This window comes from Mucor velutinosus (genome assembly GCF_035048745.1).
Source record: "Mucor velutinosus strain NIH1002 chromosome Unknown tig00001563, whole genome shotgun sequence".
NCBI lineage: Eukaryota > Fungi > Mucoromycota > Mucoromycetes > Mucorales > Mucoraceae > Mucor > Mucor velutinosus.
The window spans coordinates 2,523,599-2,537,148 of record NW_027041904.1 but is presented as its reverse complement, the minus strand read 5'-3'; the positions used below and the strand labels follow the sequence as shown (position 1 = coordinate 2,537,148).

The 13,550-nt window shown below is 39.7% G+C and overlaps 5 protein-coding genes across 5 annotated transcripts; 1 reads left to right on the top strand and 4 right to left on the bottom strand.

The window, feature by feature from the left end:
• Nucleotides 1–3,648: 3,648 nt before the first annotated feature.
• On the bottom strand, nucleotides 3,649–4,920 carry ATC70_009445 (uncharacterized protein; the record flags this gene model as incomplete). The annotated part of the gene is made up of 1 exon (XM_064828677.1): nucleotides 3,649–4,920. One exon carries the CDS (start codon nucleotides 4,918–4,920, stop codon nucleotides 3,649–3,651), a length of 1,272 nt encoding a protein of 423 aa, XP_064685879.1.
• Nucleotides 4,921–5,874: 954 nt separating this feature from the next.
• Nucleotides 5,875–6,412, bottom strand: CDC10_2 (cell division control protein; the record flags this gene model as incomplete). The annotated part of the gene is made up of 2 exons (XM_064828676.1): nucleotides 5,875–5,944; nucleotides 6,006–6,412. 2 exons carry the CDS (start codon nucleotides 6,410–6,412, stop codon nucleotides 5,875–5,877), a joined length of 477 nt encoding a protein of 158 aa, XP_064685878.1.
• Nucleotides 6,413–6,472: 60 nt separating this feature from the next.
• Nucleotides 6,473–6,934, bottom strand: HIS1_2 (ATP phosphoribosyltransferase (ATP-PRTase) (ATP-PRT); the record flags this gene model as incomplete). The annotated part of the gene is made up of 1 exon (XM_064828675.1): nucleotides 6,473–6,934. The coding sequence occupies one exon, from the start codon at nucleotides 6,932–6,934 to the stop codon at nucleotides 6,473–6,475; it is 462 nt and encodes a 153-aa protein (XP_064685877.1).
• Nucleotides 6,935–6,988: 54 nt separating this feature from the next.
• ATC70_009442 (uncharacterized protein) lies at nucleotides 6,989–8,063 on the bottom strand (the record flags this gene model as incomplete). Its single annotated transcript, XM_064828674.1, has 2 exons — nucleotides 6,989–7,450; nucleotides 7,509–8,063. The coding sequence occupies 2 exons, from the start codon at nucleotides 8,061–8,063 to the stop codon at nucleotides 6,989–6,991; spliced, it is 1,017 nt and encodes a 338-aa protein (XP_064685876.1).
• A 1,328-nt stretch (nucleotides 8,064–9,391) lies between these two features.
• Nucleotides 9,392–12,637, top strand: ATC70_009441 (uncharacterized protein; the record flags this gene model as incomplete). The annotated part of the gene is made up of 4 exons (XM_064828673.1): nucleotides 9,392–9,576; nucleotides 9,636–9,848; nucleotides 9,929–10,485; nucleotides 10,548–12,637. 4 exons carry the CDS (start codon nucleotides 9,392–9,394, stop codon nucleotides 12,635–12,637), a joined length of 3,045 nt encoding a protein of 1,014 aa, XP_064685875.1.
• Nucleotides 12,638–13,550: the final 913 nt, after the last annotated feature.

The following is a 13,550-nucleotide window of genomic DNA, read 5'->3' as shown; positions in this document are numbered from 1 at the left end:
TTTTTTTTTGGGCTTGAAGGCGCAGTATTGTGATTGCATCAATCACATGCTATCGAGTTTATGAAATATATTTCCTGTGGTTTATGATGCTCTACAACATTTAGAAAAGCAAAAATTCAGTAGACTTGTGAAACCCAAACACTAGAACGATAAACAAAAGAAAATCAATCAAACCAAATATGACAATCTACCCTTTCAAGCACCAAAAAAAAAAAAAAAAAAAAAAAAACTTGTTATTATTGTATTGTGATTGATCTATGTTACTTTTTTCTTCTTCTTGCACAAAAAAAACCTGATGAATACAAATACTGCTCGCATATTCTTGCCTGTCTTTTTTCGGTTGAATGAGGGCCATGTCAAAAAAAATCCATTTCGAGTTTCTCGGCTTTACGAATACAGCATAGTAACCAGGAACGAGGTTCCACATAAAGAGCAATGTCAATCAGGAACACTTGCTTTCAGGAAAAGTTGCGTGGCTCTTTTTAATATAAGATTTAGATCGAATCGGTTGATCCATATACGAGTTTTATAGCCTCTTTGTCGAGAAAAAGATGCATGTAATCTACTTTTGTGTTGTTTCAAGAAGTTTAGGTATTTGATTTCTGAAAAAACAACTCATTAAACTGCATTTACAGTTTCAATGGATCGTGCAGAGCGCTTGCTTATTCATACAAATATAATACTCTCGATGCTTGAGTGATACAGAGAGAACTGGCCGTAAAACATGCATGTCCTCGTTTTTTCCAAGATCATGTACATGCTCATCTGCTGATTTTGCCACTTCTCAATACTCGGCTTACGCAATGCATCAGCAAATACGGCTGTGATGATGTACGTTACATGACATGATCCCATTATACTTGCTCCAAAGTTATCAATGAACTGACACTGCTTGCATTGATAAATAAATATCCCTTTCTCTATCATCATTATGCTAAATCTCTTGGAGAAAACTAATTCTCAAAAGGCCACAATATATGTTTACCCGGTTAAATGATACAAAGTAAGGGGTTGTATGGTGTAACAGCTGAAAAGCACTATACTCTTAACTTTGTCGTCAGGTGCACTCTGTAATAGTTTTTTTTTACTCCTTAAAATCATTTATTTTGCACAGATGTAATTGATCTGTCGTGGAAAAATAAGTTTGATCAATTTACCATGAAAAAGTTCTTATTTCAGCCATATGATTTCAAACACAATTGTTGAAACTGTGTACAACAACTCTTGTATGATCTTTCTTTTTTTTTTAAGTCTCTGAATCTCTTCCTCATAAGCTTTCAACATATCATCAACCTCAACAAGATTTCTCTTTATCACGGTATTGAAAGCATTGTGTTGAGATTGTTGCCGTTGAGATTTTTGTTGAAGCTCGATAGCCGAAGTTGATAGTGCGGGAGAGGGGGGAGGGAGGGAAGTTGGAGGTTGTGCATAATGCACTGGTTCATTGTTTTTAATGACAGGTAAAATACTAACTTTCTCACCATTAAGTGTTGCATTGTCACGGCTGTGATAACGGACAGAGGCCATATCATCGTTTGCGAAGTGTACATATGCACAGCTAAAATAATGGGCTGTTAGCAATAATCATTGAAAAAGGAAGCTGTTTAGACTTACTCTTGTTGTTTTTTGCAGAAATGAATGATACCGTTCCATTGTTGAAATTGTTCTTCCAGACCACTTGCTTCTATGTTTTGAAACGAACTGCTTTTCACACATAGTTGCCATGTTGGGATGCGACAAGATTTACAGAAAGTTTTAATCGGCATTATGTTTACGAGCCTTTCGACACTTCGGGTGGTTTCCTGACCTACGCTTCGCTTCGGTAGAAACCAACCTACGTTCAAACAGCTCGCGCTGCCGTGGACCTTTGGCTAGTATCGCAAAATTAATATAGATAAATGTTAGAAGAACCCTGATTGTTGATTGATATAAAATCACTAATCATATGAGTGTTTATGCTTCGGACGGTTCTCTACCTTTGCTTCGCTTTGGTGAGAACCAAACAGCGCAGCGGCAACTCGTGCTACTGATTGCTCTTGCGTATCTTATCAAAATACTGCTACTTTCATGTTGACCCTCTACTTTCACATAAAAACCCTTTATATTATCTGTGGATCTGATTCTTATGTGATGCTTTATATCCATATACACGTAGCTACTCAATATACAGGCAAGTATCATACAGATATTATCCATTTTTAGTCAAGAGTGTGCCTAATACAGCAAAATATAGCTGCATTTGAGCTGCGTTTTCTCGCGTTCAAGGCCGTTTTAAATGACCAGAATAATACCAAGCAGTTGCTCTCATCTGGCAGTTACTTTCTAACACCTTTGCTCAACTTTTTGAGGATCAAAAAAAACATGGCCAAAAATCGACCAAAAAGCATGAGGTGTCCATCATGGTTTTTGTCGAAAATCAAACGATCGCGTTTTTCACCTTGAAAATGAAGACTTTTAATATGATATATCTTGAATCAAAATGTTTCTATCGATTTAATGCAATCCCTGAAATCATCTTTGTGGGACCTTGATATGTGAAATTTAGACATTTTGGCCAGAAACCTCTTTTCATATTTTCGTAAATTGCTCAATAAGTTTATTCAAAACATCTATTTTACTTGGTATCATTGGATGCCGCTTGAAAAGCGCTTTAAGAAAGCTTAAAAAAGCAGAGGATGATCATCATATATTATATAGTCGAATCTGCAAAAATAGTTCAATCGAGTCCAAAATCATCAAGATTTGTCCAATCTGGAGTAAACTAAAAGTCTGGGTTTGAATCTATTTTGGCTGGTGAAGCTGGCTGGCAAATTCAATGCCCTTTTCATAAGGCAATACAATCTCTGAGTTCCTCTGGCCCACGGTAACCATTGATGATATCCGCCATTCCCTCCTCACTCTCGACTTTTACAATATTCGATATAGTCAGCGGCCTCGTGCTTCCTCTCATCATATAGTCGTCATTGCGATGTCTAACATTTGGAAGGCCCACTATCGTCTTATCTTCGATCAAACTTCCTTCGCTCCCGCCGCTGTGCTGAATAGTATCCGACTCGACATCCAAAAGATGATCGACGAAGATCTCATTCATGCCAGCCTATAATAGTCCTTCTTTTAAATCGTTCTCATACTTTATCTAAACGTATATAATACTATCACAGAAAATTGCGCCCACCGCTTGATTATAGTCCTGCTACTATTGTCTACGCGGAGCAAGTAATAAAAACCTTTAAAAATAAGGCAATACAGTAGTAAATACCCTTGAAGCGTATGGAAAGTAGGTGGAAAATTGCATAACGTTATCGTTTATCATGCTATTCTCTTGCATTCTGTATTTAATACCGTTAATCTGGACATTGACGATTCATGGGCTGCACAACATGTCTGCAGTAACTGGTAAAATCTTTGAGGCTTCGGGTCGTCGTTCAAAAAAAAACGTTGAGGGCATCGAGCAGAGGAAAGAGGGTAAAAATAAAAGTGGTTTTTGTTGGTTGATTGTAAAATCATTAATCATATATGAGCCAGGCCTGATAGATGCCTGGAAACTCATTTTCTATATTAGGGCTGTAAAAGTGTCTAGGGACTGAACATTTATTATATGATTCTAGGAATATATATATATATACCAGCTAAGGGTATCTAAGCGCTCTAAACGACAATTTTGTCTCTGTAGAATATACTGGCATTATGGCACTTGATTGTGACATATTTGGTAGACTTAACCATGGCATAGGATGGCTCTACAAGCAGGGTGTGGTGGATTTCATTCGTAGATCTATTGCGACGAACAAGATACCAGTCATTAGTTCCTGCTTGATCTAAATGCTTGACATAGTGATAAACTCGATTGTGCAAAGGTACCAGACTGTGAAGCTTTGTATGACTATAAAGACTTGGGGTCAGCTCCCTGATGCTCGGTGAATGTCGATAATTGCCTTCATCTAATTCCAATGCCTCTAATTCGAAGCAATGATCAGATACATAATTATAAAAGCCATAGCGTCTTTCGAAGCTTTCCAGTGAGCATATTGTCAATTGTATCACCTGGATGTTGTGATTTATAGTTGGCATTCTGTCAATGAGGATAGGGAGGTGACCCACAGAGAGAGATGTCAATGATCTACATGCTTCCAGAAGCGAAACGACCGGTATGGGCGGCGGCACAGACATTTCTTCATCTAAATTGAAGTTATCGCCTTCATCGTCTAGGGAGCAATCATAGTTCAAATATAATACAACCAAACTAGAGAATATCAAAAGGTTGGATTCGAGTGCTTGAGGTACTTCATTAAAGTTGTATGTTAGCTTTTTCAATACCTCGCGAAGTCTTTTGCTTCTGCATAGTGCTATGAATGTACTCACTGCTATGTCGGAAATGTCAATGTCGAATTCTTCTTTAGTGGTGGTGGTGTGCTGATCTATCAAATCGATGAATTGACCTATCCATGAAAATAGATTGCTTTCAAATTTCTCGAGCTTGCTGCAATGGTGGAAGAGCCCTCTCGCACTGCTTTCATCTACCGTGAAAGTGGGATTGCCATCAACAACTTTCGCCTGACAGACGAGTTCCTGAAGATCTGTATAGTTTTCAGCGATGTAACAAAAGATGGGCAAACCTCTCTCGAATGTTGACCCCGTAATCTTTAGAGTTTTCAAACTGCCAGTCGGCACGGTTGCATTGGGTTTGCCGTAATAGTCAATGATAAATGGCTTCTCTTCTTCGTCTTGGTGTCTGACGGATCGGTATTTGTCCAAGTGTGTGGATGTCAGTGTCAATGATTTCAGTCGACCGCATTGTTTAATAATCAGGTCCATGTGTTCCAGATTGATGTGAGCATTTATCATTGTCAATACTTTCAAGTTGGGTGAGTTCACCAAACCCTCTACCAGTTGATTAGTTGCTCTCAATCTGTCTGCCATGTTGATATGGGTGAAATTAAGCCAGATTCTTGATAATTGACGAAAAGGATTCTGTGTGCTCTTCAGTATGAACAATGTGTACATGCGATCGCTTGTTTCTTCAATACTCCTCAGTTCCGACCATCCATCAAATATGCTGTATTTCGGGTTGTCAAAGAAACTTGCTGTTGTGTATAAGGTTTGTAAATTTTTGAGATCCAAGGGCCATGATTTGGATTGCTTTAGATGCCTGGCAATGTAGTTTTCACATACAAAGTACTGGAAATGCTGGAGGCTATAAAATCTCTCGGAGAGCGCTTTGATCTGAGCAATCGATAATCTACCAACCAAATGATACTGTAACGTCTTTACTCTATTTCGAAGCTCAAAGTTGTCATTGAACTGTCGCATCAGTAGGGCATTCTGGAGGAGACTGTTTCATGCACACCTAATGTAGTGCTTGAAGCCTGTTTGAACAGTAATGTAATTGTGCAAATGTATTCGTTTTCTGACACAATGCCAAGGTAAAATCAAGTCAATTATCACACTCTCCACTAATATCTCACAAAGCGCTCAAGAAAATGACTGAATTTGTCTTCAAAACTGCCTCATATTGGCTTGCGCAAATACAGGACTGAACCTAACGCATGGCATGTTCATCTGCAATATCAAAAACTTTGTAGTCTGTACTACAGCACTGGTGCATCAGCTTGTCTGCAACTCATTATCTCTAGAGACGGCAAGTATTACTGCTTTGAATCGATCCTATAAATCCATTTTGTAATCAACATTTGGCTCTTGAATATATTCAAATTCTGCACACAGCCATTGTGTGTCTTCCTTGCCAGACAAATGTACATTTATATTCAAATTGTCCAGAACAAGATCAGTTCCATCTTACCACACCTCCGTTTAGTGTAACTGTAATACGAATGACTCTATTCGACAATTGGTTTTATTGCAATAATTCACCAACTAAGTGGGTGTCCTCATATTGCCAGTCTGGCGTGCAAAGACATGTGAATAAGTGGGGGATAAGACGTACCTATAAAAAAGTAAGAGGTCAAAAAATCTGCTGATAGATCCCAGTGAAAAGGCCAACTTACCTATCAGGATTTTGAACTCGACTGAAAGGAGGCAACACCTTGTTGCCAAGTGAGACCAGTGCCGGAAAACCAATGAGGGCAATGTTACTCGCTCCTTGCTCATCACGATTCATGGTAGTTTGTTTAGCCAGCCTTTTTGGACACTCAGGGTTAAAGCATGTAACGGCACCGAGGTTCCTCTTCATTCTATTATCCTCATCACGCACCAGTTGTTTCTGTGTCTCCTTGAAACATAAGCAGCAAATTTTTGTAGAATTGTATTCGTCCACCAATCTGACTGTGCTTCTTGTGGACAGCGTTGACATGTACGGCTTCATACTTTGAGTGCTGTGGCCACGGAGGTACTGAGTACTGCGATGCCAGTTTCCTATGAAGGTAACCATCTTTGGCTTGTTGAAGGTGGACATGGTTGCAGCTGATCTGGCTTCACTGGCTACCAAATGTTGGTGAAGTTTCTTCAAGCGGATTCATCCAGTTGCCTTTCCTTTCTGTAGCTTCTTGACTGACGACTTCTTCCTCTTCTTTCGCCTGTTGGAGAGGACAGCATTATCGACTATGTTGGCTGTCATTTCATACTTGACGAGTGTTTTTCCGTTTCCAAGAGAGGTCGCAGTATCAGAATAATCTTGCAGCATTTGAAACTGATTGATCGACTCAAAAAGAGTGAGAGAAGAGCACCATACACTGCTGGCGGTGGTCAACACACCAGGGTCAGTGCCTTGAACGATAGTTTTACTGTCAACAGCCAATGGCTTTGGCATGGCATCAGCAGCAGCTTGATGTACTTGTTGACCGTGGATCCTTTTGTTCAAAATGTACATCTCACTGGACATTTGCTTTATCGATGACTTCAAGCTTGACACTTTCATGCACAATTCATCGTAATCACTTCTAGCATCCTTCAACTTTTTGTATAATTCAAAATTCATGCTGTTGTGTTTCTTCTCCCAGGAGCGCGATTCATTGCCACAGTCCAGGCGATGTCATTGCAGTTTTGAAAGCTGCCTTGACAGTGACGACAACTGCTTCTTTGTTTCTTTGATATCACTGGAGAATTTTTTCACCTTGTCCACATCAGACTTGGAGGCACTTGACCTGTTTACACTGGACTCGGAGGCACTGGATCTGTTCTCATCCGATTTGGAGCCATTGGAGCCATTATTGTGTTTTTTCACTCTTGAACCCACCAGATGAACTTTGTATTGGTCTTTGAATTTGATATAATGCTTGAAGTCGAGCTTTTGTTCTTTCAGAATTTTCTTGATCTTGGGCACGTCAAAAAAATTTGAAAAGATATCCTCCTTTGTTTCCATTGATTTGATCATTGAGTAGGAGGTGAATACAGATTTGTCCTTTTGGTAAATGTGGTACTGTTTGCTGAATAATAAGTACAAGGTTACGGGATCGAACGCAATTGCCATTTTTTTTTTGACTCGGCGTGTCCTCTATTGTTGAAAAGAGACTTCTCGCGTTCTTCCTTGTAAGGCCAGGGCGGAAAGTAACAATAATATTGCGCAACTGAAACAAACCAAACCACTTGTATGGAAGGGGGAAATCTTCCTTAGGAACAAGAGATTCGATGGCATTGATGATCGTGCAGCAGCAATCAAGGGCACTAGCTGGAATAGAGTCTCTCTTATCGGGGTACAACTGCGTCTTGATGTATTCAGAGGAATTATCACCTTTGATGGAGGGGGGTTGGCAAAGCATCACGGATACAGACGTCAAAACATTGATCTCCTTGGCTGTCAAATCACAACTTTCCTCTTCCTCTTGTAGCCCATCATCCATGACACTTTCCAAATCACTGCCGTCACTATCAAGTAACTCAATGTCTTGCTCAGCATCCGTAGTAGACAATGGTTGTGGTGAAGATGATGCTGACATGCGCGATTTGCCTTTACGGGAAACTGGAGATGGTGCACCAGTAGTTTTGGCAGCAGCAGCTTCCTTTGATTCTGGTTTCTTCTTCTTGTTTGAAAAAATGATGCCTAATTGCTTGTCAATGCATTGATCCACCCGATGATCACAGTCCAAAAGCCAAAAAAGCTTTTCCATTGCTTGCTTCTTCTTTGCTTGTTCTGACTGCGGCTTTGGTCTTTTTCTCTGCTTGCGTTTATATGTTTTCTTCTTCTTCTTCTCTCCAAAAATGCGCTGTCGACACAAGTTGACCTTGAGCACCAAGTTGATCACTGTCTTCAGCACCGCTTGGCAGTTCCTTTTGGAGTAAATGTTTGAAAAGTTTGTGTGATATATTCTACATGCCTCTTGCAGGGCATGTCGTGTGGTAAAGTCGACGTAATCAGTGCGTCCCAAGTCTTCTTGAATTCTTGTGAGAAGGCTACATGGATTGAAGAGTTAGTACCTCATGCATTACCGTCAAATGCCCTTGTATATGCATACGGGATTTTTGTTTTGTCTTCGTTTTTTCGTCCAATACAAAATGATAAGGTTTTCCAGAAGCCACTATAAACGAATAATTCCTGAACACTGGCACTGATGTCGTCAATAATTGCAACGGGCTTGACACTCTTGCTCAAACCACAATCAAATAAATCAACAGCTTTGATGTCTATTATGCTACCAGTATACTAGGGAGCTCGTTGATCAATGTTATGCCCTATTATGCTGTGTTTTGTTGTGCAATGCACTTTGATCTCCAAATCAATCTTGAGATGTGTATGAAAAGTACGAAAGATCAAGCTGGCATTGATGAGGATAACATTATCATCTCTGAGATTGGACATATAGCAGAATACCGTATAGGCAATGTATTGTGTATATCATGCTACCACAGCTCAGATTTCGTATGATACCTTGTCACAGAGTATGGTACTTGATTCCATAAGCATAGTACTTGATGATGACTGTTAGGTATTGACAAGGCCCATGTATTTTGCTTGCCTGAACATTTACACGAGGCACATTTCATGGTTATTGAATAGTGCATGCTACTTTTTTTTTTTTTTTTTTTTTTTTTACTTCAAGAGATCTCGCAGCTTTTTTCAGGCACCAAATCAACATTATTGAACATAGTAGGGTAGGTCTTGACAAAAATCACCTTTTATAGCTCTATGAAACCACTGCTTGAAGAGTAATCACCTTTTATGTTAATGTTTGGATGAAAGCTTGTTGTGTTCCTAAATTGGTCACACATACAATTTAGAATGCAATTGTGTCCCGCAACATTTTATTGCCACCAAAAAGCGACAAGTTGAGTTAGGTTGAGCCTTAATAATCCGAGGACACAAATTGTGTCCCAGCAGTGTCCTTCGCCCCATACAATTATGATTCGAGGTTTCTTATGTTCTACAATTCGAGCCTGTACAATTTGCCTCTCTTTCCTACGCAATTTATAATAACAATCATAAACGAGAACATAGTTCATGAATGACATTGATAGCTCGTTCAGAGAGCAGCAAAAGCTGGAAGATGCTGTCACCTTCAAGGCGATGATCATTCAGCTATGTATTAATTTATTCTTCACCGTATCAGTCCTGATTCTATTCAGTTGGTTGAGGCCGAGACACGCCTTTATATACGCACCCAAGACAAAATTGTCTAAATCAGAGTAAGCCATCATAGTAACATACGAGCCGCCGACCACTGACTTATATTCAAATGTTATAGTCTAAGAAGGCCTGAAAGACTGGGCCCAGGATGGTTTGATTGGATAAAGCCTGTGTTCAAAATCAAGGATGATGCTCTGCTGCAAAACATTGGATTTGATGGATTTGTATTCATCTACTTTACAAGGATGCTTCGACAACTGATCATTGTGTTGACTATCATATCTATGTTTGTGTTTGTTCCAGTCAATATTTTAGCAACATACAATACCGGGTACAGTGCAACTTGAGATGTAGCAAATTAGGCTCATGTTTACTAACTGTAAATTCGCCACTTGTTACACCAACATGTAGTGATTGGCCACCAGCCCCCGGTTTAGACTTTATGTCAATTTCAGCAATGAATTATCAGTACGGAAAAGAGAGCAAAAAGACAAATACGCTGTGGTATTGGTCGCCCACGGTTGCAACTTGGCTTTTTTCGGCCATAGTCGTCTTGCAGCTATGCAGATCGTCCGAGCTCTTCCTTCGATTTTGTCGAAAGTACTACACACAGCAGGAAGCCAAAGTAAAAACACAGCTTTCATCCATGTCAGCGACGGAATTATTACAACATCAAAAGGACGACTTGATACATAGAACACTACTCGTTCATTTCAGCTCTTTGTCAAAAGCGCCGCCTCGAAGATCCAGCAGTAATGTGATCTATACCCCCAATGTGGAAATGAAAAAGGCTGTCGAAGCTACTTCAAAATTGCCTTGTCAGCAGGTGCTTACTGGGAAATACAACACTCGGCTTTATTTGCTTGTCAATGACTACAATCGTATCATTAAATCCCTGGAGCGAGTGATGAACAGATATATGTCTTTGGTCAAACAGGAGCAATTCAAACATAAGAATCTCGATTCAGGTACAACATTTGACATATTCTAATTGAGTGTTATATCGTCTAAAGCACAATACAACTTGTAGAAGAATTGGCAATGGCAATCTCTAAATTGAAGAGACCCACGATTCGACTCAACTGGAGATCAAGAAAGACCGATGCAATCAACTATTATACTGAACGTGCTCTCTCATTAGGCACAGCCATCAAACGAAGCAGATCCAGATTACAAAACTGCAACTATGGATGGGCTGTGTATCCCAGTGTATCGGCAGCACACAAAGCATTCATCTCTATGCAAGAAAACATGGCGCGACAACACAAGGTTGGAGCAACTGTAGATACACGGCAATGTGTCAGATTACGACTAGCCCCACAACCTGAAGATATTATTTGGCCCAATATGAACATTGAACGACACACTGCAGAGCTAAAGCGATGGTTTGGATACGGTCTCTTCTTTTCTATCCTCTTTGTGTGGGGAATTCCTATTGCTTTGTTGGCTGTCAGTTCGAATTTGATCAACTTCATTCGATTGTTCAAGGAATCCAACAAAATTATCAAAAATAATCAGCTGCTTATGGGGTTGATCCAATCCTATCTCACACCACTGTTGATGGTTCTTTTCCATGTGGGATTATCTGAACTGCTTGGACTAGTATCTCGACAGCAAGCATACAAAACCAACACAGTAGTCGAACAAAAGATTATATGGAAGTTCTACATGTTCTTTGTAGTCAACAATCTGATGGTATTTACGCTCGTCAACATTATGCTGGGCATTGTAGGTCAGATTACTGCATTGACCTTGGTTGGAACTCTGCATAGCAAAAGCTTTTCGGATTACATTGTGCAAATCGCAAAGAACATGTCTGACGTGTCTTCATTTTGGATCAACTATGTCTGTCTGCGTTCTGTTGGTGTTGTATTTGATTTGCTCCAAGTGGCGCCGTTGTTCTTTATTGTTTTGTTACCGAATCGTTATGCGGGAAGCTACAGATACACGCCTCGTCAGTTGGACAATCTGATAGGATCTCCTCCTCCTTTCCAGTACGCTAAAAATTATGGACTCATTATCTCTTTTTTCACTGCTGCTCTGGTTTACTCGGTTATTGCTCCTATTGTACTGCCGTTTGCTTTGGTCTATTTTGGACTAGCCACTACTACCTTCAAATACAAGCTGATGTATATTTACGTTACGAAAACCGAAACGTACGGAAGAATATGGCCCCTGTTATATCGTATCGTCATGCTTTCTCTGATTGTATTCCAAGCTATGATGATCTTGATATTAAGCTTGAAGGCTGGTATGGATCAGATATACATACTTATTCCGCTACCTTTTATCACGTTTATCATCAATCTGTTGTATTTAAAGCGTCTCAAAAGGAACGAAAAGCCCAAGACCTGGGTGGATCTGAATGCCAGCGTGGATGGGCCATCAAACACAGAACAGTCATCGCCAGATGAGGGTGTCGAACTTTATGTAATGGCATCGCAGAACAGTACAAACGCGACTCCAGAAAGTATGATTGACCGTGATGCCCAGCTTATCAGCAGTATTTATCTGGACCCTTGTATACATGAACCGTTATGGAAGCCAATGATCTACGATGATATCAAACAAATTATTCCCCTGGTATACAAAGATCATCCACAACAAGAACGCATCACCCAAACTCTTTACAGCTTTGAAGATAACCTTCAAAGTATGGATACTACTACACTGCAAACACCAACCTCAGAAACTGCAACTTCAACTACGAACTTAATATCAATACAGGATGTTCAAGTCTGCGAAAAGCAGCTTCAAGTGCAGAATCAGGAATACCATCCACAACCTCCACCATCCATTAACCCAGACATCCCATTTTATTTTCAAGAAAGTGAAGACTTGGGTGTTGGCAGTAGCTCCAGCAACTATTATGTTACTAATCACCTTCACCCATTCACAGATGAAATGAATACAATAACACCTACTGCACCTACGTTAGAAGAGATGTTGAAAAACGACCATGTCGATAGCATAATGGATATGGATGTATCTTCTCCCTCGCCCTCGTCTCCTGTATATATACCCACTGCACCACCCACCTATGCTGATGTTGTTTTGCCTCGTGTAAATGTTATCAAAACCGTAACAAGACAAAAACAACCAAGAAGACATTCTACTTGAGCTGCGATGAAAGAAATGAGTAACTGCCGTCAAATTATAACTTATACCCTAATAACAACGATAATGAAGTTTTACCTTCTTTATGTATTTCAACAAACTTTTTTGAATATATGGCAATGCATTAGTAGAGAAGCCTCACTACCAACGAGACAAATGATATTAATTCTAAAAATCTTTGCATCAACGAAAAGAGACTAGCAAGCAGTAGTACAATACACCGTATACATACATTATTGATGAAGCTTACTGGTAATTTCTATTTTCATCGTGTGAGGTCTGTGTGTTTACGGCTGTGATGTGTATGTGCTCAATACACTATATGGATTATGCGCAATTCCAGGACGAACCACACATGTGTTATGTCTGTATAAATACACTCGATACGAATTGGTCACCGTAACTGGGTTCAATTTTTTTTTGGCATCAAATAATTCATTGATCTTTGACATCAAATCGTCATTAATAAAACATCGTAAGAAGTACATGAAATTTGGATATATACTATTTACAATAGTATTTTATTTATATTCGATGCTTTTAGTAGCGTGCTATTCCGCCTCTTGCATTTATTACAGCTTGACATCTAGATGGCATACTTGCAACTAATCTCTCCGCCAGATCAAGATCCAAGTTATTCCACTCCTCATGGATACATGCAAGCAATTGTTCTGCATTATCAATGAGATGCCTCTTGCTCTCAATTCGCTTCTCCATGATGGCCCACAGATGTTCGATTGGATTCAAATCGGGGCTTTGAGCCGGCCAGAAGCTAAAACTGTTGACCAGTGGTTGATCCTCCTTCCAACTTGTAGAAATTCTACTTGTATGACAGGAAGCACCATCTTCTTGAAGAACGAAGTTGCCTTCCTCATCCTTCATTACATTAGCTATCCATGGCAAGTAGCTCTTGTTC